This window comes from Manacus candei, unplaced genomic scaffold, assembly GCF_025592945.1.
Source record: "Manacus candei isolate 608988 ecotype Guabito, Panama unplaced genomic scaffold, ASM2559294v1 h1tg000014l, whole genome shotgun sequence".
NCBI lineage: Eukaryota > Metazoa > Chordata > Aves > Passeriformes > Pipridae > Manacus > Manacus candei.
The window spans coordinates 56,843,165-56,870,898 of record NW_026138062.1 but is presented as its reverse complement, the minus strand read 5'-3'; the positions used below and the strand labels follow the sequence as shown (position 1 = coordinate 56,870,898).

The 27,734-nt window shown below is 42.4% G+C and overlaps 2 protein-coding genes across 10 annotated transcripts in view; both read right to left on the bottom strand.

Annotated features, from left to right (window-relative positions):
• Nucleotides 1-27,734, bottom strand: part of ARHGAP31 (Rho GTPase activating protein 31) — a 198,848-nt gene that overhangs the window by 159,464 nt on the left and 11,650 nt on the right. The window lies entirely within an intron of this gene.
• B4GALT4 (beta-1,4-galactosyltransferase 4) lies at nucleotides 474-27,214 on the bottom strand. 9 transcript variants are annotated; one of them, XM_051779678.1, is made up of 8 exons: nucleotides 26,660-26,897; nucleotides 24,570-24,704; nucleotides 13,654-14,133; nucleotides 12,703-12,935; nucleotides 9,062-9,249; nucleotides 4,024-4,146; nucleotides 1,559-1,663; nucleotides 474-1,112 (listed from the first exon to the last, which is right to left on the bottom strand). In XM_051779678.1, the coding sequence occupies exons 3-8, from the start codon at nucleotides 13,919-13,921 to the stop codon at nucleotides 971-973; spliced, it is 1,059 nt and encodes a 352-aa protein (XP_051635638.1). In that variant the 5' UTR covers nucleotides 13,922-14,133; nucleotides 24,570-24,704; nucleotides 26,660-26,897; the 3' UTR covers nucleotides 474-970. The 9 variants fall into 9 exon arrangements, with proteins under 9 accessions (XP_051635638.1, XP_051635636.1, XP_051635643.1 ...); XM_051779676.1 differs by lacking the exons at nucleotides 24,570-24,704; nucleotides 26,660-26,897 and adding an exon at nucleotides 27,119-27,214; XM_051779683.1 differs by lacking the exons at nucleotides 24,570-24,704; nucleotides 26,660-26,897 and adding an exon at nucleotides 27,033-27,055.

Genomic DNA, 27,734 nt, shown 5'->3' with positions numbered 1-27,734 from the left:
AGATAAAAAAAATTTCTTGTTCACTGAAAAGCTGCATCTATCCCACTACACCTAAAAAACATCTAAAGCTTCAGTCTTCTCTACAGTTGAAATATGTCCTAAAAGAAACTCTCTTGAGCCTGGCTTCACATTTACATATAAAAACAGTTAAGTATAATACAGTAAGGCAAGTGCTCTAATCAAGATTTTAGCACAAATCCTGTAGCACAGTGGAACAGTTAGTTATCTTTCACCTGTCTTCTTCAGCAAGACTCAAAAATAATAATAGCCTGCGTATGTATACAAATACACAGTCTACTAACAGCATGGCCCAAAATGTGGAGAGCATTTTCTCTCCATCTGACACAGCTGGCTACTGCTTTTCCTTCCAGATCCCCTGAGAATAACACACATCCTGCTGCAGCATCGAGATTTTGATCACTGCCACAGTCCCTCAGCAGGGGATGCTGCAGATTGAAGGATGAGAGACACTGTGGAGTTCAGCAGACTGCATTTATTGAGAGATTTTTAACATCTCCTTGACCATTACCATTATTGCCCTTGCCTCACACGCAGTTTTTACTCAGGCTAGAAAAAATTAGCTTTTCTTATTAAGTTTGTAGTTGTTGACGAATTCTTGTGCTTTTAATAAGATCACAGAAAAGTTTAGAAATAGTTGCAAATCAAAATTTTTTTCAGTGACTTAGTTCAAGTCCTTTCACTGGACCAGCCCAAACAAGGACACTTTTGTAAATATCCCAGCAAAAAGTGCATAGAAGAACAGAAGGACCTGTCCCTCAGGTCAGTCCATAGCTCCAGTCCTCACAAAAGGAAGTTTTCAACCAATCAATTAGATGCTGTGAAGGAACACTTTACTTTCTTCTTTGCTACTGAAGCACTCTTCCAAACAGAGTGCCAGAAGCCCTCTGCTCTAACAGCAGCCACAAATAAGATCTGTTGCCATTTCCTATAACCTGTGTGGTGCTCGCCCCTATGAGACCTTGGGCTGCACACTGAAGTCCACTGTAATGTTGATGTACAATGGGTTGTGTTCCACTGAGAGCAGTTTGTATGAACAAGAATTCAGCCCGTCTGTTTTCCATGTTCTAGATACCTGACGCAGAAGCTTCATTCTGAGGAGAAAGAGGAGAAAAATCTTCATCGATATGCACAGGAGAGGAGTTTTGACCTCTTTCCCACTAACTAGTAAATTTGGCAGTAGTAACAGCTGCTGCCATTACCTATCTACTGGGAATGTAAAGTCCTGTTTTTCCTGTCCTCAACACAGACAATCAGATATGGAGTAAAAAAGTGCTTTGGTTTAATCTCTGAAATCATATCCATACAACTATAACTTTGGAAGTTTCTAAGGAACACCACCCAGTCAGTTCTACAAAGATCTCAGGTGCAGAACAACTGCCAGCTGTGAACAGTGTTGTCACAGGGGTGGCCCCCAGAGCCCCTGGGTACCACAAAATGCCTATTTGGCCTAGAGTAAAGACCTTGTTGTCCCCCCCAGGTGCCTGGCTCCCAGACACAGACCGGGACAATGCAAGGTGTAACACTGTTCTTGACTCACCTCTCTCGGTTCTCCTCGTTGCCATGGTCTCGGTTGTGGAAAATCATCGTGTACCTGGCTACATCAGCAGATGGCCTCACCACCTTCATCTTCTGCAACTCAACCCTGGAAGAAGCAATACTGGTATGAGGAAGACAACAGCTATAAGCCAGCTGTTAAGGGAAAAAAAAAAAAAAAAAAAAAAAAAAAAAAACAAAAAAACTGGAGACTTCATCTTTTGTAGATGCTATGGAAGGAAGTATAGAGAGTCGTAAAAACTCATCTGCATCTCTTCTAGAACCCATTTTGCCAGGAAAATGAGGCTCAGAGTTGCATTTCTGGAGAAAAGGTTTGGTAGGGTGACATCCACACCTTTCTTTTAAACAGAAGCAGGTAGTTAGTACAGTAGAGATCACACAGAGCTTAGGCACACATTATACAGCAGAGTATGTTTACATTAGTATTGACTGGTCTGCTCTGTAGCAAGTTTCCACACCTTTTGCAACAAGTTTATCTCAACTCCTGCAATAAAACCCCCATACTTAATAGTTCTCCACTTAAAAAGAAGGGGAAAAAAAAAGGCTTGTTTTCTTCTTTAATGGCTGCAAAAATTCTTATTTGTTCACATGAAGAAAATTTCTTTGAGAACAATGCCAGAAACACTGAGCCCCAAGCACGGATTTAAGTGTCTGACATCAGGCACTTCTTTGGAGCTTTTGACCTTAAACATATCTGTGGAACACAACAATTTTGCTCTGACAGCAGAAAGGGTTTACATCATGACAATGGAATTAAGGAATAGTCCACCTCTTTGCTAGTCACTCAGCAGCTGAAACAGCAATAGGAAACCAAGATTTGAAAAAACTTGAGCCCCTTTCAGGTTTCAAATTACTTTGTAGCAGTAAATTATGAAACAACTACAACAAATGATCTGAAAAGTCGCTTGGTGATGCATGCCTTAGGACGGGCCTGGAGGCAGCACAGTAGGACCCGAGAGCCCTCCAGGCCTGAGTTCTGACAGCACTGAAGGGATGCTGCCATCTGCTGACTTCACTCAGAAAGGCTCCAAGGATGTCTCTGCGCAACCCACCGAGGCGGCAAACTTGCCCTTACCTACCCCTGCAAACTGTCTCCAGCCCAGCCCAAGACCCACCCAAGAGGAAAGGCACGAGAAGTTGCAGTGCACATGCTGTGTTGTACCACTTGGTTTCCACACCAAGACCAACAGCTGCAAAGTTAAGAGGTGCCACGCACAAGCATCACTTTCAATTCCATCCCCTTGAAAACATCATAGAGACTCTCAGTAAGTCCTGCTGGTCTGCTGCACAGCTGCTTCTCCAGTGCCCACAGGAATATCTGAAACACCACTGTCACCCACGGGAAGCTGGGAAATAAGATGGTACTAAGCCACCCACGATAAAAGCCAGCTCCCAAGAGGTCACTGAGAAGCTGGTGTGTCTAGGTAGGGGTAGGAAGGAAAAAAAGTGATTAAGAAGGGATGGAAATCCATGTCTCCAGTAGACCTTTTAAATTTCTTGAGATACAGTTGACTAATTACTAAACTGACACAGAAGAAAAGCTTTCATTTGGAAGTTCCTAACTTTAACACACTTGATCCCCTGTGCAATTATGTAACATCACCAGGGATACCACTTTTATGTTCCCAACACTTAATCAGCTGAAAAGGATAACCACTTAAGAACGACAGTTTGTAACCCAGGTTACAAACCAACTCTGCCAGCAGAGTTTGAAGGGCTGTGGGGTTTTTTTCTGTTGTTTGTGGGGGTTTTCCCCCCCTTCACCAACAGCAGTGCAGGATTAGAGGTTTCTTCTTAGGCACAGCGCAAAAGATCAACGTAAATTTTGCTGACTTCCTTGCCCCACTAAACATCTCTCAACTAACAAACTCACCCTACTTCAGCAGACACATCTGCAAAACTAGTTTTAACAAGAGCAGAGGATATATGCATATATATGCAGCCTTTCTAAAATTCAAATTATTTGCTAACTTTACAATAATCAACAGCACCCACATACAAACTAAGCCCTGGCCGGAGTAAATCATGGTAGTCAGTGAACACAAAACACCCAGTCCCACCAAAACACTCTCCCACTTGCAAAGTACTGGAACTGAATTCTTTTGTGTCTCTGGCAAACCACACTCCAAATTCAATCTCATTATTTTCATTATAACCAATTTCCAAGCAAGAGTACAGATACTGTGTGGCTGAGACAAAGCCAAAACAAACCAAGCAAATACCTTAACCCACCCCCAACCATCAACAATGCTGTCAGGAAGAGGATGTCTCAGGCATGCCTAACCCTTGCAAAGAGGAAACTGCTCACAGAACTGGATCTTGCACTTCAAATCCCCACTGCAATACTGTTTGGAACTGAAGGCCCCTGTAGTGTTCTACTTTTGGAAGCTTGGCGTGAAGTCACACCAATTTTTAAGAATTTTTTTAAACCAATTTCTCATTGTTTACCTGATTCGAAGGTCATCATCTTCTCCACCCCAACCCCAGTAGTTGTTAGAGAATCCATTCACTTTGGAAAACTGATCTCTTGTTAGAGCAGTTACACCTCCAAAATATCCCCGGTACCGTAACCTAGAGGTACACAAGAAGAGAGAATGAAGAATTAAAAGTCAAATTTTAATGACAATCAAAATATCACCCTGAAACTCCAGATCTAGACTTGTCTTTCACAGAGTGAACGGTGCACAAATCCTTGTAGCTGGTCCTGTTCTCTTCCTCTTTTGGCAAAAAGATGGTGATTTGCTTTAGGCCAGAAAAAGTTAACTCTCCAACAGAGAGAAGGGAGTCATCTTCAGTCGCTTCTCTCTTTTTACACGATTCCCCTTGCCAGCCAAAAAGACACTTCACCTCAGGGACTCTGATGTGTAGAAAACAAACAAAGCTACACACTAACATAGTGGAAGCTTTGCAGTAATGATGGCAAGCCATTGACTATCTTAAGAGCTGAATCTGGAAAACTTGGAATGAAATCAGCTCACAGCAAGGGGGCATGTGCTATGGGATATTGCAAGAACAATTCCAGGGTAAGGCACAGTGCAAGTTACTTAGTAACTCAATGTAATGGAGCTGAGCTCTAAAGGAGATTAATTTCTAACTTCTACTTTCCTCCTCCTGAAAATTGCACCTACTTTAAAAAGGTGTTTACATACCATGCTTACTTATCTCCTTACACCATTCTGCTAATTGCTTTTTATTATGCCCTCCTCTCTCTTGGCCCTTAAGGGAACATTACAAAACAGCCTCTACCGCCCTGTCCCTGTCAATTCCGGTGATGTGCACGTGGCTGCAGATTGCATTTGGATTTCTACCTGTATGTGAATCTTAACAGATGAACAAATTGCCAGGGTTAGGAAGTATCCATCGTGGCAATTTACATGCCAGACAAACAAAGATGCAATGTTTATTATTATTCCTGGTTTACCATGAACATAATTTAAAAAACACCAAGAAAAAAAAACCAACAAAAAAACACCCTCAGACTATTTTTTCTGGCTGATTTTTGTTCCTGCTCAGAGCAGGGTCTGCTAGAGCGAGTTGCTGAGGACCATGTCCATTCAGGTTCTGTGCATCTCCAAGGATGGAGACTCCATTTGCCTTTCACTGAGAAGGGTCTGGCTGCACCACCTCTACTCCCTTCCATCAGGTATGTACACACCTTGCCTTCTGCCTTCTCTGCTCCAAGCTGAACAGTCCCAGCACTCTCAACCTCCTTTCACATGTCAGATCTGTAATCCCTTAATCATCTTCACAGCTCTTCTCTGGACTTGCTCCAGGACATCCAAGTTTTTGTTGTGCTGGGCAACCCGGAACTGGACAAAGCACTCCAGGTTTCATCTCCATGGTGGTGAGTAGAAGGGAACAATCACCTACCTTCCTCAACCTGCTGGCAAATCCCCTCCTAATGCAGTCCAAGATGCTAAGGGTACATCACTGGCCCAGATCCTTTTCTGTAAAGCTGCTTTCCAGTTAGTTGTCCTCCAGCAGCTACTGGTGCATGAAGTTACTTCTCTCCAGGAGCAGGACTCTGCATTTCCATTTGTTGAAATTCTTTAGATTCCTGCTGGCCATCTTCTCCGGCCTGACAAAGGCCCTGGTACATAAACCACCCCTCCAAGATTTCTATCTTCTGAAAACTTGCTTAGGATGCAATCTGCCCTATCTTCCAGGTTACTAATGAAGATACTAAGCAGTATCAGCCCTAGTATTAAATTCTGGGGTAAACCACTAGTGACTGGTCTCCAGCTGGACTTTGCTCCACTGATCAGAACCCTTTGAGCCCAGCAGTTCTGACAGTTTTATCCCATGTCACTGTCCACTTATTAGTCCATACTTCAGCACTTTGTCAATGAGGCTATTATGGGAGAGAGTGTTGAAAGCCTTTTTTAAGATAAACATTATCCACTACTCTTCCCTCATCCACCAAGCTACTCAAATCAGAGAAGGCTATCAAGTTAGTCAGGCATGACTTGTGAACAGATTTGTTCTCTCTCCTCTATCTCCTCTCTTCGAGGAGACCAACCATAAGGTAGAGGAGGCCCCATCAAATTTTAATTATACATTACTACCTTGAGATTTCTGCTATAGGTACTCCAGAGAAATGCAGTGAACAGGTGGAATGGATAGCAAGAAGGTCCCATAAGCAGCAACAGCAGGGGAGAGCCTTCCCCAGCCATGCTTTCAGGTTGCACTGCCAGTCACTAACAGTACCATATCCCCCTATTCCAGCAGCCTGGCAGGGTTTGGGAACTGACTGCCCACCCAGGCATCCACATATGGTACCCCACTGCTTGCTTATGCACCCCATAATTCCCCTACACCACTGGAGAGGCAGACACTGAAGGAGTCAGAGCTGGGATGCACCGGGAAGAGTGTGGCCTGCAGGTTGAGGGAGGTGATCCTCCCCTTCTACTCAGCCCTAGTGAGGCCACATCTGGAGTTCAGTTCTGGTCTCCACAGTTCAAGAAAGATGAGGAGCTACTGGAGAGGGTCCAGAGGAGGCTACAAAGATGATGAGGGGTCTGGAGCATCTCTCTTATGAGGAGAGACTGCAGGAGCTGGGCCTGGTTAGTCTGGAGAAGAGAAAACTGAGAGGGGATCTCATCAATGCATATAAATATCTCAAAGGCAGGTGCCAAGAGGATGGTGCCAGACTCTTTTCCACGCTTTCCAAGAACAAAGAGCAATCACCATAAACTAAACCATAAGAAGTTACCTCAACATGAGAAAGAACTTCTTTACACTGAGGGTGGCAAAGCACTGTTCCAGCACTGGAACAGGCTGCCTGGGAAGGTCATGGAGTCTCTAGAGACATTTAAAACCCACCCGGATGAGTTTATGTGTCACTTGCTTAAGGTGACATCTTAGCGGGGGGGTTGGACTAGATCATCTCCAGAGGTCCCTTCCAACCCTAACAATTCAGTGATTGTGTACCCAGGACAGTGTTGCCCACTCAACCCTCCTCAGGCAGCACAGAACTGGCAGGGCCCAGGCATGTCTTGCTTCTAAGGCGACATCATCTGCAAAAATGCACCTCTGTAACAATGTTCAACCACCACTTCCCTGAGGACAAGAGAATATTAGCTCCTCCATAATTTTTAAAATCGGTCTGAAGAAACCATACTATAGGAATGGTCAAACAGGAAATGATGTTGAGCTGGTCTCAAAGAAATAGCTTTGCTAGGACAAAAAAAAGTTTTTCCACCCTTATCTTCAAAGCCTTAATACATAAACCTTCTATCTAAAGAATCTAAAACTGAGCTGTAGTTTATGTAGCTTAAGAAAAGGCACTGGCTCTCCAAAGAAGCACGGTTGCTAAGATTACTGTGCACTGGATCACCACAGGAGATATGCCCCTGGAAGAAAAACATCCCCCACAAGGAAACTCAAAAACAAGCAAATAAACAAACAGACCAAAAAAAAAACAAAAAGAAAAACCCACATTCATGCCCCAGATACTTTGTGTTAATACAGAATATGTGTGATTTCAGTTTTCTCTACCTTATCTGAGCAATATGTCTCAGCATGCTCACCTCAGCTGCAGCAAAACACTGAGGTCACCCATGTGGGATTTCAACCTGTGGTCTCAGCTCAGTTCAAGTATCATTCTTGAGCTCAGGATCTGAGTCCCTTCAGATATACCCAGAAATTCCCGTGAAAGTAGAGCATTATTATCGCCACTTCATGGATGTGTAAACACAGGCAGTGACACAGAAAAGCTACGAATCAAATTCAAACCACCAGTAGTCTAGTGAATGCTGGTGCACGGTATTCACAACAAAAACATTTAGTCTGTACTCTTTAAAGCCAAAGCATAAAGCTGACCTATACCAACAGCTCCTTTACATAAACAGTAGAAACATGAGAAGACTAACAGTAAGAAGATCTCTTAATAAAAGCAAAAGTCCATCTGCAGGTTTAACTAAGAAAAACACTTTCAGGAACTAAGGCACAGGAGGTTAACTAAAGTCCCTCAAGCTTTGTGCCATGTTATTTGCCTGAATTCTACATGCCTGTCAATTAACTAAAGCTAATTGACAGCTAAGTGTTTCTGTTCCTTTGGTGCAATGACCATCCTGTAACCCTCAGCATTCTCTCTGCAAGACACAGTGATCCAAATGCCTGTCACAAGCCCAGTTCATATGCATGTGTTCAAGTTTTCACTAAATGACTGAACAGTGAATAAATATTATTCTGTATAAGAATTGGCACATCCCACCTCTTTCTCCTATATTTAACAAAGGAAACCCAGAAGTGAAGAAGAGCTTTACTTCAAAGTACTTTGAGATCAGCTTTTGCAAAGCCCACTTCTAATCAATATTTTGAGTGAGATGACATGAAGTGAATCTTGAAAGAAACAACTTCAATGAAAACACTTCAGTCATTAAACTCACCAAGCTCACAAGCCTTTTTTCTCTGAGGTGGACTGAACCTGACTTTTCACTTTAAATTATTTGTATCAGGCAAGCACTTAGGGGACCCATTTAAAAATCAAAATAATGCTGTGTTGGACACTGTTTAATCAAGTAATTAAAGGACAGTCCTATCCCTTAGCAAATTCTCACACTTGAGCTCTCAATATCAGATATTACCTCTTAAACAGCAAAGGTAAGTGGCAAGTTTTGTTACAGTAAGATTACACCCTCAAATCACAGGACGAGTAAAATGCAAATGCACTTTTAGCTTTGACAGAAGGTCCCAGCACAACCTCTGGCATGTTGCTTTCCTCTCACAACACCCTTTAACTCGACACCAGGAACAAGCATGATGACAAGGATCCTTTGTACAGGTGACCACAGGGCAGATCTCAGACATGTCTGTACAGATATGTGCAGTCAGAAGGCACTCCAGAGAGGTGAAGTGTTACCACCAGAAACCTGGTGTCAAGAGGAAGGGTAGATACCAGCATACAGCCCCATCTGAAGAGGAACATTATGAATAATGTGGTATTTCCCAGTTTGATATTCTTTCCATATTCCTGGGTTCCTACCTGTATCCAGTATTGTTTCTGCCAACTACAAGGTGCTTTGGCTGTGTGTCACACATGTAAATGTTAAAGTCATTTTCTGGCACCAAATCCACATCATGGAAAATGAAACAGTCCCAGTTCGCTTCTTTTAGGGCCTCTAGGTATCCTACATTCAGCAGTTTAGCTCGATTAAATTTGGTGTTGCCAGCCTGTGGAAGAGAATGGAAAAAAAACTCTGAAGAAGGTGTCACAGAGTTTAAACAAGAACTATTCCCAGGCACTGGTCCTGATCACACAGTTTGCAACCACATCCATGGGGCACAGCCTTTACAGCAGTAACTGCACAAGGAGCTGCCCCACAACACTGGGCACAGCATCAGAGTGGCCAGTGATGCAAAGGGTTTCTTCAGTCTCTATTCATCACGAAAACACGCAGCCAGGGCCAGGAGAGCCCACGATTATCTGGGCACCAGAAGTATGAGTGATCCATGATGCAGTTTAACTGTCATTGCTGTACCCTGTCCTGGAGTTCCCAACAGGCTCCATAGCAAAAGAGGTATCAGTACACAGTTTAGAAACTGGTATTCCATACAGCCATGTCAGAAAGGCTTATGTAAATGCTTGGTTTTTGTAAACAAATCAAAACCCAACCCCCACATTAATCCCATGCTAACTAGTTTCTAGATGTCAGAGCCCTTGCCACAAATGATTTATGCTTGTCCACTTGGTTTCAGGGATAGCAATGCTGAAAGAGTTCCCTGTACTTCCTTAGATCACACACAGGGGGCAGAGTGGGAAGTAAAAAGCGGGTCTCTTTATTTTTAACTCCTACTTAAAACCTGATGATGCTGCTGCACGGGGCCACCTCCTAGTACAGGACTTCAACTGACTCGTACTAGTCTTCATTTTTAGCTTTTGCTATAAGTGAGTTTGTATCTGCTCTTCAAAAACATAATTTTTCACCTTTGAAGTATAGGTATATACATACACACATAGCACTTTTGTAAGCTTATCATGTCAACATTCACTGCAGAGCAATAGGTGTGCTTATCTTGCTATTTATTTTTTACCTGACTGCACACATGTTCCAGCCTGCAGAAGGTTTTCTGCCCCTCAGGATAAAGTGGTGATTTCCCTCACTTTCCCACCTGGGAGCCAGAGGGCCAAGGCCAGTACTCCCAGAAACAGACAGGGCAGTCATTTTCCAGAGCTAGGAACCTGGTGTACTTGAAAGAATAAAAAAGACATTTTCAAGAGAAATTGCTTGGAATTCTAGCAAATGTACTAGAAAATACCTGGACGGAAAGAGGCTCCATGGAAAATGATAAAGAAGCTGGCCTCCCCAAGCTGAGAACAGGTGAGCTGTAGGGAAAAGCTGTTGTATACAAAGCATGTTTTACTGCTCTAAAAAGTAATGCTTTGCTCCAAAGCAGCATTTGTTCACCATCACTAACAGCCATTTGCTTCTGCACAAAGAAGACTTATGGGATTTATGGCTCTATACCTGCAGGCCAGAAAACACAGTTCAGTGCCCACTCTGAGAAATTAAGGGATGGATAATCAGTTGCTTCCATTCTCAGGGAATAAATTTTACAGGAAAAATTTAGATATAATTCACCCAAAATCTATGATTGTCAAATTTGAGTGGCTTTTTTTAGTATGTTTGAGGGGGGAAGGAGGGGATTTGTTCATTTTGCTTAAAATGTCCTGTATATGAAAATAGCCATCAGATGATCTCCCCCTGATGCTGAAAACATAAGTTATGGAGTGAACAGAACAAATCCGATGGCTGGTAAGGTACATGTGGAAAACATCACTTGAATTGAGTATCAAACCCAGCCTAGCTCAGGAGCAGCATCTACCATCTGCTGAAGTTCTGTTTTCCTCATCAGTGCAAGCCACCACAGCGGCTAAATGGCAGCTGATGTTGCTTTCCAGGAAGGGCAGTTTTCCATGTCAGACCACATGCTCAACAAATAGCAAGACTTACTCTCATACTTTATCAAGGAGAGAATTGTCCTCCTTTGTTCCTATGGAAGAAGAACACTGACCACAAAACAAACTCACGTTTGGAAAGGAATTATTCACCCTTTAGAGATTACAAACTCATACTGTTTTCAGCACAGCACTCACGTATGCACACATTTACACAGAGAAGCACGATTTTCAAGATGTTACAAGCAGCCCATAACGAAGAAATCTGGAGTACACCCTTCAATGGCTCAGAGAAAAAATACAAAAGATCCATTAATTAATCTTCCTCCAAAGTAGACTGTGTATTTTAACAGTTAAATCCTGTTTTTCTTTCTTCAAAACATATTTAAAACAATTAATGACATCACAACTGAAGAGTAAAAATGGATTTTCCCTAGAAGATTTTTGTTAGACCAGTCTTTGGGTACGCCTATCTGCATGGAAAAGCTATGTGAAAGCTTCCAATCTTCCAAGAAAAATCTCTGCTAGAACAAGTCCAGACTTGACAGTGCTGCTCACATCAGACAAAACTTTCATACTTCCGTGTTACTTTTTGCTAACATGACAACAGCAGCTCTCCACCTCACATATTTCAATTAAATAAGAAGGTATAACCATTCTCCCAATGATTTATTGCTCACCACTGCTGCCTACCTAGAATGAGTCAATAGATGTACAATTGTAGTACATATTAATGCAGGAAAAAAAGCCTCAGTTTTTCCACTCTACAGGCCACATGATGACTCTAAACAATGGAAGAACAGTCCACTCCAAGTGAAAATATCCTGCCATGACTTTTGTGGCTGTTCTGCTGAAGCACTCAGCAGAAGTGTAAGGTTTCATCTAGAATGCACTGCCTCATACTGGTTAATTCACTCTAGGTTCTTTAAACAGAAGGAAAGAGAAACTGTATTAATTTATCACCTTTTTCTCCTGCTGTCTGAAAAGTCTGTTTAGAGTCAAAGCAGAATATGTAACTAAATGAGAGTAAAAGAAAGTAAACATGGTAAGAGATCAAGGAAAAGACAACATATAACAAAAGAGAAATGTATACTGCTTCTAGCTCATGCAAGTAGAACATAAACACCTTGATGAACGACAATGATGTGGACAAACTTGTGCTCAAGTTTTAGCCACTAGACCCAGCATTGTTACAAAGAATGTAAAAAAAGAAGTCAATAAATCTTCCAGGAACAAAGTGCTCTGCCATGACAACTTCTTCCCACCACCCTTGCTGCACAAATAAAGCAGCTACAAGCAGTAGCTGTCGTGTTTAGTTTGAGAAAGCAAAGGTAAGTACAACCACATGACACACACGACTTACTAAGCACAACAACCAGCAAGCAGATGGGGGAGAAGGATTGGATATGAACTGAGGCCTTCGATTCAAACAACTCCAAATGTAAAGACAGAAAACAGGTCAGCCTAGTCACAGCGTGCATACTGCAAGAGAAGGGAGTTGCACTAGCAGTGCAGAAGGTGCTTACCTTGAACTCTAACTCAAAAACAGTAAGTTACTTAGACTGAGAAATCAACACCAGTTAAAAGACACTGTTAATATTTCCCAGCAGCTGAGCTCAAAGCAGGCTTGGAGGACTGATGTGGAAAGCAGAGGCAGCAGCCTCTTCCTGGGCTGCAGGGCACCAACATCACCCTGAACCAAACACATCTCTGCACCGTTGCCTCACCTGGTGAATAACGTAGATGCCGTAGTTCAGCTGCTGCCTTTGCAGGAAGGGGTGGAGGTGCTCCAGGAGGTACAGCAGGTGCTTCTCTCGATTGCGGTGTGGGATAAGGATGGCCACCTGTTGCAGTGCTGAGCACTCCGTAGGGTGATAACGGCCCTTGGCTACCTGAGGGTTCTCCTTTTGCACTTCTTCTAGTGTAACAGATGGTTTGAAGGTGAGTTTGCTGGCACCTCCTGTAGGAGAAGCACAAGGACCACTCCTGAGTCATTTCAGGTTGTGGATAGTCCAGTTGCTTAATGAGGCACTCTTTAACCAGCACAAGAAACCCAGGTTTCCTTGCCTTTCTGAGAGAAAACTACTGCTACAAGGATATTACACAGGCAGTGGAAAGAGAGGGTATCAATTGTTTAGTTGCTTAAACGGGGTGTCCAGCCACATCCAGGGAAGAAGAGCTTCAGCACATACAGTAGTTGTTGGGAAGACAAACACTGTCACCAAGAACATCCCCCTTTCTTCCTTTCCCTGAGCTTTTATTGCTGAGCATGATGAATGGCATGGTCACAGGGTATGGAATATGGGGTCAGCAGTCCAGGCTGTGTCAACCAACTCCCAACCTCCTGCCCACCCCACCAAATTTTAGGGGGCCAAGAAAGAGAGAGACAAAGCCTCAACAGAGTACAAAGGCTGTTCAGAGTACCCAAGTTACTGCTGCATTACCAGAGCTGTTTCAGCCAAAAATGCAAATCACAGCACCATATGGGCTGCTCTCCCAGCCAGACCCGCACAGGCAGTCTGTGCTACAAGTCACTTCCTCATCCAGAAGTGCTTACTGCAACTGGCTGTGTTGTATTTGTTTCACAGGAAAGATATCCAAGTGTAAAACCACAAGGAAGTCAGCAGTACCAAAGCAGATTAATTTATTAAGAAGGAGAGAGAAGCACCATCACTTACGCAGGTACGGAGACAGAGCTGGGCAGGGACCCTGAAATGACTTCACCACAGGAACATTTGCACTTGATTTGATCTTCATTTCCTTTTGACTGTCCACCAGGCTAGTTACCTTCCTGAAAACCTCCATCATGCTCTTAGCTTTCGAAATTTCCTGTCTGGAGTCCACAAAGTAACTGAATGTGGTCCATAGCACCATCAAAACCAAAGTGACAAGCACCAATACTTTGAATTTAGAGAAGAGGTGAAAAACATTCAAGCTCAAGGCCATTGTTCTCCCTGATCTGCAAACTGCTTCTCTGCTCTGGTGCCAAGGCAGGTCACTGCATATCCCGTGGGGGTGAAACCAAAGTTCCCAATGAGAAGGTCACAGTAAGGAAGTAAAGATGGAGGTAGGGAGGGCTGCCACACTTCCTGCAGTTTTGCAATTCATGGAGCCATAGTACTGTTTGCTCTTCACATATCACGAAATATGACTGTAACCTGGACCACAAAAAAAAAAAAAAAAAAAAAGGAAGGAGAGAATTAATTTCTATCACCTCCACTGCTACACCTTCACAGACTCCATGAAACCAGCTTATGACAATATACGAAAGGAACAGCATGTATGAACAACTGGTCAGAAAATAAGACACAGCCACAAACAAGCTGCATGATTTTATGCAAATCATTTTCCTGTTTTGTTCTCCTCTCTCAGTCTTTTTTCTTCTTTTTTTTTCTTTTCAGATCAGAAAGTGCAACCACTACCCCACATTATGTCTGTGTACGGTGCCTGGCAATATCCAGGCTTTACTACTTCTATTCCTAGCAAAATTAACAGCAGCTTAAAAGCAAGAGATTCTGCTGGCTATGAGTAAAGCTAGGTCCCCAACAAAATAAAAACCACATGAACTTCTGCAGAACTAAACTGTTTTCTTCTGAAAGAGAGTAGTATTGATGCTACGTTGCTCTGCACAATGCAGTGTGAATCCTACAACACTTGCATCAAGAAATCATTCCTCCATATCTGCTGCCTGTCAGTACAACCTCAGGGATCTTTGCCCAGTATTCCCCACTTACATGCTGCTGCAGGGGGCAAATCTTCCTGCTTTTTAAGGAAAAAGTTCATTCTTTCAGTGTTAGGTCTGTGAGGATCCAGCCCTTTGTTCCATTTCCTCCCCTCTTCAAGAGCTCCATTTTCATACAGCCTTTCACTGACATCATACTACACTTACCACTCAATACTTTTGGATGCTATTATCATCTCATAGCAGAGAAAGAATGAAATTTTAATAAAGAGAGCTTTGATATAGAAAACACAGAAGAAAACTGCTACCTGTGAGAAGAACAAGGACTGAGGCTAAGTGAAGCAAAGGCAATGATTAAAGACAACACACATGAAACAGGCTGGATCAAACGGAAGAAACACAGTGTGAGGCTATTCTATACCAGCTTACAAAATATGCATGGGACCCTGGAGAGATACCAGAGTCAGAAGGAATACAGTAACTCCACATTCCCACTAGATTAGCCCAGGTGTCTTCTGAAGAATTTTGCTGATTCATGGGGATGTGTGTGGGACCCTGACCTAGGACGGACAAGATGAACTACTGGATGTACTGCCCAAGCTTCTCGGGGTTCCCTGGGAACGACCGGCTGCCGTTCCCCCTGGCAGGCACTACGTGCAGTGGCTAACCTGCTCTCTCCATTCCCACACAACGCACAGTGTTGCTCTAAGGAAGCAACAGAAGAGCTTTCCATGACCTTACCACTAACAGTGATAGAACTCCACATCCAATTCAACCACAAACAAGGAGAGAGCAAAAAAAGAGAGAGGTTACATCAGAGAAGAGATTATTACTTACAAGTACAGGTAGGGGAGAAAAAGAGGAGAGGGAAGGGTTCTCCATAAATAAATAGAATTTTTTAAAAAAGCCATGCAGTCATATTATAACCACACTTTTTGAAGGGTTTTGCTGTTTTGTTTTTGGTTTTTTTTTTTTTCTCTAGCTAATCTTCAAGAACACAAGGACAGAATCACTAAAACGAAGATGGGAATCCTGAGTTCCTCTTAGTCCTCCTCTCCCCATATTCTGGCCCTTGAGAACACATTTTCCAATGAATTCTTTCTAATCTTAGACAAATTACACTGGAAACCTGTCTGCCTCATTTTTAAAAAAGATATTGAGAGCACTAAGCTAATTTTGATTTAACATTCTTTCCCCTGATTTTCCACACAGGAAAACATCAGAATAGCCTGCAAGGTATTGACAGCATGGGTCTCTATTACTCTATAAAGAAACCAGAGAATGAATAGAACTAGTTTTTCTTCTGTTGATACCCATTAGCTCCTGTTCTATTGTCAGAACAGGAAAAAAAATTAAAAAACAGCAACAGAGCAACACCCAGCATCCGACTGACCTACAAATAAGGAAATCTACACAGTTCAGGACAGCTGTATACATGTGGGAAAAACAAACAAAAAAAGAAACCAAACAAACAAACAAAAAAAGAAAATTAAAAAAAAATCAAGAGGATCAGCACATCTAAGCTTCATGCTGATAATACACACTATGTTCTACCATCAGTTTGTAGTAAACAACTGGAAAGCAACTTTGAGGAGCAGTCAGTAACACATTTCACAGATACATTAAGCTCAACTACTTGTAGTGTATTATCACCAGAACAACAGGGATGCAAACAAAAGAGAAAATGTCCACCCTTCCCCCTCAGCTTATACTCTGCAGTAGCTGCGTACAGGAAATCAGTGATGAGCTCTACGAACCATCTGAGCGCAGTGTGGACCCCACAGGTAATATCAGCCTGCAATTATTAAATCAAAGACCTTATAATTTGCTTATCTAAACTCTACCCGCAAGTTTCTATGGAATAATCTAAATTGCTGCCTTTCATAACCTCTCAGTTACTGTGCAGTGTTCAGCAGGTGAAGCATGTCCCCCGAGGGGTGTAATCTTCTCCAAAATAAACCAAAGGCACCACTGCACAAAATGCATACAAGAGGAGGGAATTTCCTTCCCCATCACCCAACCCAAATGTGTCCCAGATTAACCTGGGCTGAAAAGGACAATATGAAAGTTGAGATACTGAACTTAATATGCAGGGAATGACTATGAAGAGGTGTTTGCTAAAAATCAATTTATTATTTCTTATATTCATAGCTTCCCACTTTACCAGAAGTGAACTACAATTTTTAAAATAAGTTAAGACAGTTGCTCACCACTGATATGCAGACTAGTGCAAATGGGCTGTCTCCCATAAGAAACTCTTTTTTTTTCTCCACAAATAAAATTAAAAATGAACTACCCATGGAAAAAGACATAAAGAAACAACAGGAGGCAATTGGCAGTATTAGTCAGGAGAAAAAGGCTCTGAAATATTTTGTTGTTGTTGTTTTTAAAATTCCAGGATGCAGGTGTAAAATTGCTTTTCCATGTCCTGTGTAACCAAGACCCCTGTCACATTGAGCAACAGGCCCACATTTTCACTTGTCTTCTTTTTGTTCCCTATGTACCTATGGAAGCACTTCTTGTCATCTTTGATAACCCTAAATAGTGGTTGATATATTGGTGGGGGGTGAAAAAAGATCACCCAGTCAGACATTATAACGTGCAAACAATAATTCAATCAAAAATGCAATACTAAACAAATCTTGCTTTAAATAATAATCTCTAAGACACTGAAAACGTGGTTCTTGTTTCTATATTTTGTAACTCAGGGTTACTAACCCTCAAACATGTGTGGGAAAACATCTGTGGTGCAACTAAGCTCTTCTCATAGCTCTGAAACCTGATTCTAGCTATATCTGCCCATCAAAGGTACCAAGAAACTTTCATAGGGAACATAAAGTACAACTCTTGTGAAGAAAATTCTCAGTGAAGCATAACCAAACCTAGTTTAGAAAGTTACAGTTGGCTAGAAGGGCACAGCACTTCAGGCCACAAGGTCAAAACCACCACAGTACACATTTGAAAATCCATGACTGAAAAAAATTAAAGAGAAAAAAACATAGTTATCCAAATATTACATTAGTCAGAATTCCAAAATCAGTGAAAAATGTGAAAGGACCCCACCCACATGTAGATATACTATCTAGACAGACACTTTAACGTAATTCTAAATATATCCCTAATCATATTGAGGCACAAAATTAGTGCACAATCTGCATTCCCCAACATCTCGTCTGTACCAATAACCATCCCTGTGCTCTGCAGCTTGTCTGGCAACTCAAGTTCTGTAGCCTACATTTTTTGAAATGTGCCAAACCCTACTTGCTTGTTCCAAGGTTCTAGGCACTGCTCCTAACAGGCTACCTGCAGGAACTGATCAGAAACACAGAGCCCTATGACTCCTCCCTGAACAGGGGGGCTCCTCTGTTCTGATTCCTGAGCCTGCTGGCAAAAACATGACACCCCAACTTGCCCTTCTCGATCCAGGAAGTCCAAAATAGTAAGGAAGGTTCCAGCATGGACAAGACTTCTTGAGAAGCAAACTAGGAAAATTAGAACCACATCCATTTTCATCCAGGGTTTTCCCAACAGAAATACACGTGCATTGGAGTCTGACACGCTGTGTAAGCACAGAACAAGTGAGCAACAAACGTACAAGATGGTTCCCCATGTAAGGGCTGCAGGGTCAACCTAACCATTTGCCTAGAAGCCTGAGTGAAGCCACTAGCACTACCAAGCTCAGACATACCCAGAAACACTGGACTAAAACTTGTTCTTTTTCATCTAAGCAGAATTCCTAAGTACACAAAGTCAGTATCAGCAGGAAGGCTGATAATGGATAGCCCTGATCTAGACATTAGTGATGGAAAGTAACCTTATAAACAAAATTTGTAAGTAACTGGAGTTGATAAAAACTTGTTATTTTCTAAACATTGATTTTTTCCTGATACATTTTCAGAAAAAAATTGCCATAACTATGCTAAAGCCCAGATTCACATGATCACTTTTTTTCAATAAGTAATGCTTAACAGTAATAATAATCAGTGAGAACACACTGCCTAAATTTTATTTTTTTAATGTTTGCATTTAAAACAACTCATCCTGTAAGGAATGCTTGCAAGATAGCTCCAGAAAGATATTTTAATTTGATAAAAGGAAAAACTAATTACTAATTTATACAAAATAACTTTCTACCTATTTTACACTGTCCAGTAAGGACAGGTTTCCCATCACACAGGATTTTCCAGAAGCTCCTGCAACCTCATCAAGCTCTCACACAAATTCCACAGCTAGCAGAACAGGTTCAGCAACAACAAGAATTCACTTTAACCTAACTGTAATAAGTTCAAGCAGGAAACAAAGCATGAAAGAGTTCTTTGGGACTGCATTTATCAGTTCTGTACTATGCAGACAATTATTTATTATTTTATCTAGGCCAAAATCAAAAGCAGCAATGGGTTTGCTCTGGGAGTATGGCAAAGAAGTACAGTAATCTTCTTCATTAAACCCACCCAGAAGGAATTAAATTCAACTGACAAGGCAGAAAGATCACAGTACAGCATCAGCTTTTCTATGCAGGACAGTTCAAATCCTCAAGTTTTACAAGTGCCTACACCTGCTCCTTTCACAGGCATTTCCTTCTTTTCAACAGATTAGGTTTTTAGTAGGGCATTTAGCCAATAGTTTTTGACACCTCTTTTACGCAACACTTTTCTAATCCTATTATCTCTTCCTATTTAAAGCCCACCTATTTAAACTGCACTGAGAAATTATGAAATCATGGGCTATTTAAAAACAAAACAAAACACAAAAGACAAACAAAAGAAATCCAATCCTAAAACAAAACCCTCTTCCACTTCTCAGAATTTCAAGCTAAATGAAGAAAGCACACTAAACCACTCACTGCTGCTGCCACATCCCTCCTTCCTGTAGAACAGTCACTCCAAAAAGTACGGAGAGCACTTCGCAAGCAGCAGACACTTTTCGTCCAGGAAACCCCACACCATAAAGAGACCTCTGTTACCTCTCACACGCTCCAGAAAAGAGTCAGCTCAAATCATAGGATGAAAGAAGAAAAAAAAAAGAAAAAAGTGCCAACACATCCCCCTTTTCCCCAGGCCAAAGAGGCTCTCTGGTGCCGTCCCACGTGCCCCTCCCTCAGCTTATGTCCCAGCCTAGGATGGCAGACAGCCTCCATCCTCTCTTCCTGGCACAGCAGAACCATCACAGAGGCACTCAGGCATACCAGGACAGAAGCAATACTGCTTACAAATAATTCCCACAACAAACCACTCAATTAGAAACAAAGGCTCAAGCCTTTGCTCCTAAAAGCAAACCACAATTTTTATCAGTGTCCTTTCAGCATCTGCTCCCTTTGAAGATCTTAAATATTAGAGACACCATTCTTCTTATGTAGATCAAGCTGACAACCCTCTTATCCATACCTGTGGAGAAGTCGAGGTGCTCCCCCTGGATTCCTCTCCGTTATTGCCTGGACATACCGGTTGATGACAATACCACCACTGACAGAAGCATCTACTTTATGCAACCAGCCTGGCTCAGTAACCAGGCTTTTCATAAAAGGTAACTCATTATTGCAAGGTTGTTCCTCACTGGTGCTTTTCCCACCACTCAGCCCCACAGCATTCCTCTAGCAACCTCATAGGATCAGCTGGATGGAAACAATCAGAGGTGTTTCTCTGTTATCTTGTCCCTCTGGGGATCCCCCAGGCTACCAGGGAGACAGCACTGCAATGTCAGCGGTGCTGGCTGAACTCTGGTCTGGCACACAGTTACCTGGAAGAGTTTTGCTGCCAACCTTCCTAAGCCTCCTCCCCAGCTGTACTATATTAAGCAGGCAAACACACTTCCTTCAGCAGAGTTGCACCTACATTAGAGGAATTTATAAGCACTCCTGTGTCTGGTAAGGTGAAGGTTTTTCTCATGCTTTCAGTCAACATACAGATAACACCTAAAGATATAGAAAGGATGAGACCTGAGTAGACATATGGTATATGGGTAAGGAGGATTATACTTAATGTGGGGAGAGAAAGGACAGGTACAGCCTCATGATGAGTGTCAAACTCCTGTAACTTGAACCTGTTTGAACTCTTTGTGCAATAAGTACATTCCAAGGAGGTAGGTATTTGAAGGCTCCTCCAGTAAGCTTCCTCTATGCCACAAAGTTCTTATCTACTATCAGGACTGCACATGAGTTTTGAGGAGAGACTTCCTCGTTCCAGACACTTAATAGTGTGGAAAAAACTTTTAGGACTATTGCATGTTTCAGCTTATCAGTCACAAAAAGTCAGACTAGCCTGGATCTTGACTGTCGCAGTCCCAATCTTTCTCTATGGTTCAGTCCCCAAACTATACTTTCTCTGCACCAGCACAGGCTCTCATGGAAACATGGGGTTAGCTGCATTAGGAGGCAAGCAGTATTTCTAGCAACCTTCTGTAATCCTTTGTCTACACTTCCCACTGAAAAACGTCAGAAAACCTGGTATGACAACCAGCAGAAAAACAGTAGCTCAGCTTTCAGTTAACTAGGCATGGTTATTTTAGGAGAATGGTAACAGACATTTCCAGACAATGACTGGTAACATTCTGCAAGCTCTTCAGAACCAGACAACCAGATGAAACATATGAGTTAAAAAGAAACAGAGCAAGGTGCACTTGCAGGGCCTGGTTACAGTAATAGCCACTGCCAGCTAAAATATTCCAGTCATGTCAAGAATACAGATACACAGATGTGCTGGCTCCACATTCTTTTCTTACTATTTATTACTTGATAACTAGAACAAAAGTACTGGTAGCTCCAACTCCCTAAATTACAAACTAAAAAAGATAAAGAATACGTAACACACGAGGAAATAACTGTGGTGGTTTAACCCCACATGGCAATTACGCACCACAGCCACTCCCTCACTCTCCATCAACAGTGGGATGGGGGAGAGAATCAGAAGAGTAAAAGTGGGAAAACTCATAGGTTGAGATAAAAACCGTTTAAGGGGACAGAAAAGGAAGACAATAATAATAATAAATAGAATAACTGTGATAATAATGATAATTAGAATATACAAAACAAAGGATGCAATTGCTCAATACCTGCTGGCAGATGCCCAACCAGCCCCTGAGCAGCAGCCCCTGGGCAGCTTTCCCCTCAGCTGACATACTGAGCATGATGCCATATGTTATGGAATATCCCTTTGGCCAATTTGGGTCACTTGTCCCAGATATTTCCTTTCTCAGCTTCTTGTGTCCCTCCAGCCTTCTCACTGGTAGAACATGGGAAAAGTCCATGACTTAGGGTAAGTGCTTCTCAGCAACAACCAAAACATAAGTCTGTTATCAACATGATTCTCATACTAAATAAAAACCACTCACCTACCAGCTACTATGAAGAAAAAGAACCCTATCCCAGCTGAAACCAGGACAATAGCCTACATACTTTGCTTACACAACTTACAGTCTCCGTGCCTGTGGGCATCACGGAAGAAGAAATTGCAACAGATGTAAATGAGGAAAGGCTTGGCAAGCAAATACAATAAATCTGTTTCATACAAAGGGAATATCATAGCAGAAAAGCACTGAAACAGTACTCTCCACACATCCTTAACTCTGACATGCAGGACAGAAAAAAAAGTAGGAGCGTCTCAGTATCTCCCCTATCCCTAACAGGGACACCATTGTTAATCTACTCAACATTACCCCAAATGAGGACGCCTTTATGAACTGCTCCAGCATGAATCCCTTCCATAGGCCACAGTTCCTGCCCAAAAAAGCTGCTCCTGCATGGGCTCCTCTCCATAGGCTACAGTCCATGGGCTGCAGCTTCCTTCAGGGCACATCCATCTGCTACGGCATGGGGCCCACTACTGGCACACTCAGTTCTCTCCACCCTGTGCCTCCAGACATAGCATGCACCTGTGAGCTTTACCTGTCAGCTCTATTGATGTCCAGAATAGTAACTACAAACGTCTACCACCTCAGATTAACCAACTGACATGTTTTAACAGTTCATCTAGACAGTCACTGCTGCATGGTATAACTATTCTGCCACAGCTACACAAACCTATCTTCAGGTAGACAAACTTGAGGCAACAATTTCTCCAATGCAGAAGAAATTTCAGTTGACGTTTTAACTTAATACAGAGCCCTAGAGCAATCTTGGCTTTAGCATTACTCAGTTCTTTACATTTATTTCAAATATTAGACAGTGGACATACAGCTACTTTTAACACTTCCAGTCAATATGGTGAGCAAGCAGCATACATTTTTACACAGTCACATTTCACTTATAAACAGGCCCAACTCTTCTAGTGCCTAAAACATCACTTTAAGACTTTTGAGATTACCAGAGGAAAAGCTTATGCTTTCTTTACTAAGCAAATACAGAGCCTTTTCTGCAAATGACCCAACATCATTACCAAGCACAGGCCAAACGAACGGGTGCTACTCCAATACTTTCCTAAGACGTAATGAACCCTGATTTTACGCTAGGAAATGCAACCTAACATCTCTAGGCCAAGAAACACATTTATGAATGGACTCTCTTGTTACACAACTACAGTTGAGCCACTGACCTCACTGTAAAAGACACGGCACTGTCAGACAGAGAGCAGCTAAAGAGACAGAGCGAGGGGCACAGCAAACAGTACTGGCACAGCCTGTAGCTCCCTAAATGCTTACTACGGAAATACCTTTTAAAGAAATACAGCACATTTTAAAAACATCTTCCCTTCCAGGATGAGTGAAATATCCTGAAAAAACACATGGTAAAACATTTTTCTGTGAACACATGAATCTCATGTGTAATGGAATGCTCAGGTCACTGTTCAACTCAGCAATACCCCATCTTTTTCTGGCAGCTGCTCCCTTGTTGGAGTGGCATCAGTCATATGGATGACAGAATGTCAGAAGCTTTGACACTTTATAAAAAACATTTCAACACAGTCCTGGCCAAATTCCTAACTCAACTTTCTCCTGCACAAAACATAACATCTGAGAAAACCACTAAATTATAACAATGCACATTCTTATTTTGACTTCACAATATATTTTTTAAATTAAAGTGTCGGACACAGAGAGATAAAGTAATACAGAAGTTAAGTAGTGTAGACCTATGGCTACCTAGTACATTTATAATTTTCAGTTTACAAGTATCTATGAACAAAGTTGTGAAAAAAATGAAAACTAATAAAGTTGAACATGTATTATGAAAGCATAACTGAGAACAGAATCCCATTATTTGTTTCTCATGAAGGTGAATGAGAGCATGAGAACTGCACCAAAGACATTTCAGCTTAAGCTTTGTTAGGCATGAAGAGATTTTATTTTTTATTATTATTATTATTGCAGGCTTAGTAAGAATTACAAATTGTCAGGGCCTACTGCAAAGACAGCTATGACAAAACTGTGCAGATAGCATGACTTTTTTAAGCTACTAAATGTACAGGACCTTTTCCATGTCAGAACACAATTTATACCTATGCCAATTTTCAACCAATCTGCAGATGGATTTTTATGCAGGAGAAAAGTTTCAAACATGCAAGTTAAGGGCTCTAACTCAAACCCTTTGGAAGTGGTATGGCCTTGAACAGCATTTTCAAATTCAAAACTAGTTCAGTGTTGCAACAAGAAATTTTAATCAAATGCTTGTGAAAGTAATTCTAAAAATATACCCCTGAGACTTGAGATACTATTAAACCTTTTGGACAAGCAGCTCAGTAAAATTTCAGGCAGAAGAAGACAGTGCATCATTCTTACATTCAGTTACTAATCTCTTTTCCCCATCTCACCACATCTTGCTGGGGTGTTTGTGGATTTAAGGGACACTTGATGTGGCCTTCTCTCCTATTCTCTTGGGGCTAAAGAGCTCCTGTCTCTCTACAACCCTTCTCACCCAAGCAGCAGATGGGCTCTAGCTCTTTTCAGGAAGATGAGAGAAGGTCGAGGGGGATGATACTTAACTCAAAAGCAGAGCATCGGAAAGTGGCTCCTTTCCAATACTTCACTTCTCATTACTGTGCAGGTTTTACCACTTCTCATCTCACTGATGAATTCATGTAGCTGCAGGAGTTCAGAAGTCAACCACAAGACTGAAGACTGAGATGAACATAGGATTAGTGCTGCAGATGCCCAACCAACATCAGATCCAAAAATGTTGCTGTTGTTTATAACTGCATACATTTAGGACCATCATTATTTCAGTTTAAAAGTATCATCTGAATTATAATTCACTGCCTTACAAATAAATATTACCCAGCTGTTGCTCTCAGGATACTAAGATGACACATTCATAGCTGTAAGGCATGTTACTTGTAGTTATGCCAAAGCATTTCAAACAGAAGACACAATGCTTATAAAATCCCCTAAATATGTTGAAAACTGTTATGAAAAATGTGATGGAAGCTCTCTCTCAGTGTTTTACAATATTTTCAAGGTCCCATTTATATGCAGCGCAAAGACCTAGTCTCTGAAGCAAAAAAAAAAAACCACAGCTAGCCAAGTTATACACCTGCTGAGTGACTTTTGAACTATGTATTTGCCAAAAAAGTAGTTTTTCAACCAAGCTCTTGCATCATTCAAACAGGCTACAGAATCTCTAGGCATGCCACCTTCAAAATAGCAAAACCCAAGTTCACCAAGCTCATTCATGTAACTTAGATTTAAGACCATATAATAAAAACACAGAAATCAAACATCCCTCAACTTCTATTTTTTCCTACATATTATTTAAAACAGAAGGACTTGTCAACTCAAACCAGAGAGAAAAAGAAAAAAACAAGCTTTCCAAAATTAAAAAAAAAAATTAATTTCTTTCTTCTAACCAAAAAGTATTTGTGAAAATGAAACACAGCTGTTTCAAAAATGACAAAGAAATACCTTCATAAATCAAAAACAAGATCAATCATACTTAAAGGAACTCTTTACCAAGAAAACTCATTTACAGTAACAGTATCTTGGATGAAAGGTGATACTTCACACTGTTAAAGAAAGGCTTACAAAACATTAGCAAAGTTGAATACTGACAAAGAATAATATAAAACCCCAAAGCCATCCTTTACAGTATTCTAAATTTAATCAGTGTTTGTAATTAAAAACAGAAGACTTACAGAATCATCACTGAGTTGCAAAGAAAAAAAATAATCTTTGGAGAAAGAACATCTCACATAACTAGCAATCTTACTGACAAAAATAGTAAATATTTAAGTTGAAGAATGTGAACTGAACCCAAAATGAGTTGTTTTTTTTTTTAAATGTTAGCCATTTAAGTTACAACAAACTTTCATATTCCCCTTCTCTAAACCTCTCTGTTGAAAACTGTCTTCTAACCTGACTCAGCTGTCCCTTGGGAACTTCCATAGCTGTTGCATGAAGGGGTAGAAAAAAAATGTTAAATCCACAAGAGATCTTCATTGTTAACTCTTTGAGACAAGCAAGTGTTATTAAGAAACTGAATGCATGTATTCTCCTTTTTGACTATTACTACCCTAGTGCTGTGAAAATCTTAAGTGTGCAATCATACCACAGCTGTACTTCAAACGCATTTATATTATGACTCAGAAATAAAACCTTCTTGAATACTCTTGCTCACAGTCCCACTTCTGCTTCTCCTCAATACCTGCAAACACATTTCCATCGTCACCTAGGGCATTTTTGTCAAATGAGGACTCCCATGAACCCGTGCAAGTCTCCTTTCAAGTTCTCTGATCACTGTTCTGGAACCTCCAAAATAACACCTATAGCACTGAATGAAGCAATTTATGTCTGGCCAGTGAAAAAATCTTAGTGAACAGCATCACTTGCCCGTGGTCCAGTTTCTCCATGCGTGAAATGGAGAAAGTAACACCTAGTACTGCATTTACTTTAACACAAAACCATTCAAAAGCTGCAGTTAAAATGCAGACACCAGTGCATTACAGCCGTCCTCCTGACTTACGATCCCTGAGCCCGGTACAGTAAGTACTTCCATCTAGCACGTAATTTTTAGATACGTAACTGTTCCCAATTATATCAGCAACGCTACGCTACAGGGCATTATGTGCCGGCAGACTTACTTGGAGGATGACACACCTAAGTCCTGCCTGTGATGGCCATGAGGGATTCCCCGCACATACAGGGACTCCCCAGCACCCCTGAGCTGCAGGAGACGACCCAAAGTTTCCGCCACGTACCAGATGCTCTAAGTACGAAGAGGCACAATTAAACCTTTCGGTAACGCTGAACTGCAACACCGGCCGGGAACTCGTTACCCCCCGCGCTCATTCCCATACCCTCCCTCCGCAATTTTACCCGCTCCCGGCCGTGCTCCCCCTCTCCGCTCGCCCCCAGCGCAGGCGGCTCCTCGCCGCGCTCCCCCGCCCCGCACACCGAGCTCGTACTGACGGGGCCCGCGCCTCCCACCGCTCCCGGGGCCGCGGGGACACCGACCCGCTCCCACTGTTACCGGGGCCGCAGGGACACGGACACGGATGCGGACGCGCTCCCACCGCTCTCGGTGCCGCAGGAACACGCACCCGAACACGCTCCCACCGTTCCAGGGCCGCAGGGACGCGCTCCCGTTCCCGCTCCCGGCGCGCCCCCGGCCCGCCGCCCACCCGCGCGCGCAGGCGCCCTGTCCGCGCACCGCCCCTCGCCGCGCTCCCCTCACCGCCCCTCCCGCCATGGCCGCCCCTCGGCCAGCGCGCACGTAGCGGGCCCGCGGGCCTTGTCCTCTTGGATCCTTTGGGCTTCCCGAGCAAATGCGGGAGGCACGTCTCCATGCCAGCGGCTCAGCACGCCCGGGGTGCCGGTGACGGTGGCAGAACTGTGCCAGCTCTTGCCATTCACGGGAATGCTGAAGCACCCGGGTTGGTTTTTTTTTTTTGGAGCTGCAGGGGAGCTCCGCGGGCTTGGGCATCGCAGTATTTGCGTGGTTGGTGCTTGTCAGGAAGCTGAGAGTCTCGCGTCCTCTCAGAATGTATCTGGTGGAGCTAGATGATCTTAAGGTCCCTTCCAGCCCAAACCACTCTTGTGATTCAATGGCTCTGTGATACGTAGCACTTCTTTACAGTGATGGGGCTCAGCAGGAGTTCTTAGAATCAGAAATCAGAACTTTAGATGCCTGCTTCCAAAACCTAATTGCTCAGGAAA

Excerpts from the sequence above, each read along its gene's own strand:
- B4GALT4 (XM_051779676.1), bottom strand. The coding sequence starts at position 13,921 with ATGGCCTTGAGCTTGAATGTTTTTCACCTCTTCTCTAAATTCAAAGTA. Across the intron at positions 12,936-13,653 it reads AGCTCTGTCTCCGTACCTGC|GAGGTGCCAGCAAACTCACC; the intron begins GTAAGTGATGGT and ends CTTCTCCTACAG. Across the intron at positions 4,147-9,061 it reads AGAAACAATACTGGATACAG|GTTACGGTACCGGGGATATT; the intron begins GTAGGAACCCAG and ends GTGTACCTCTAG.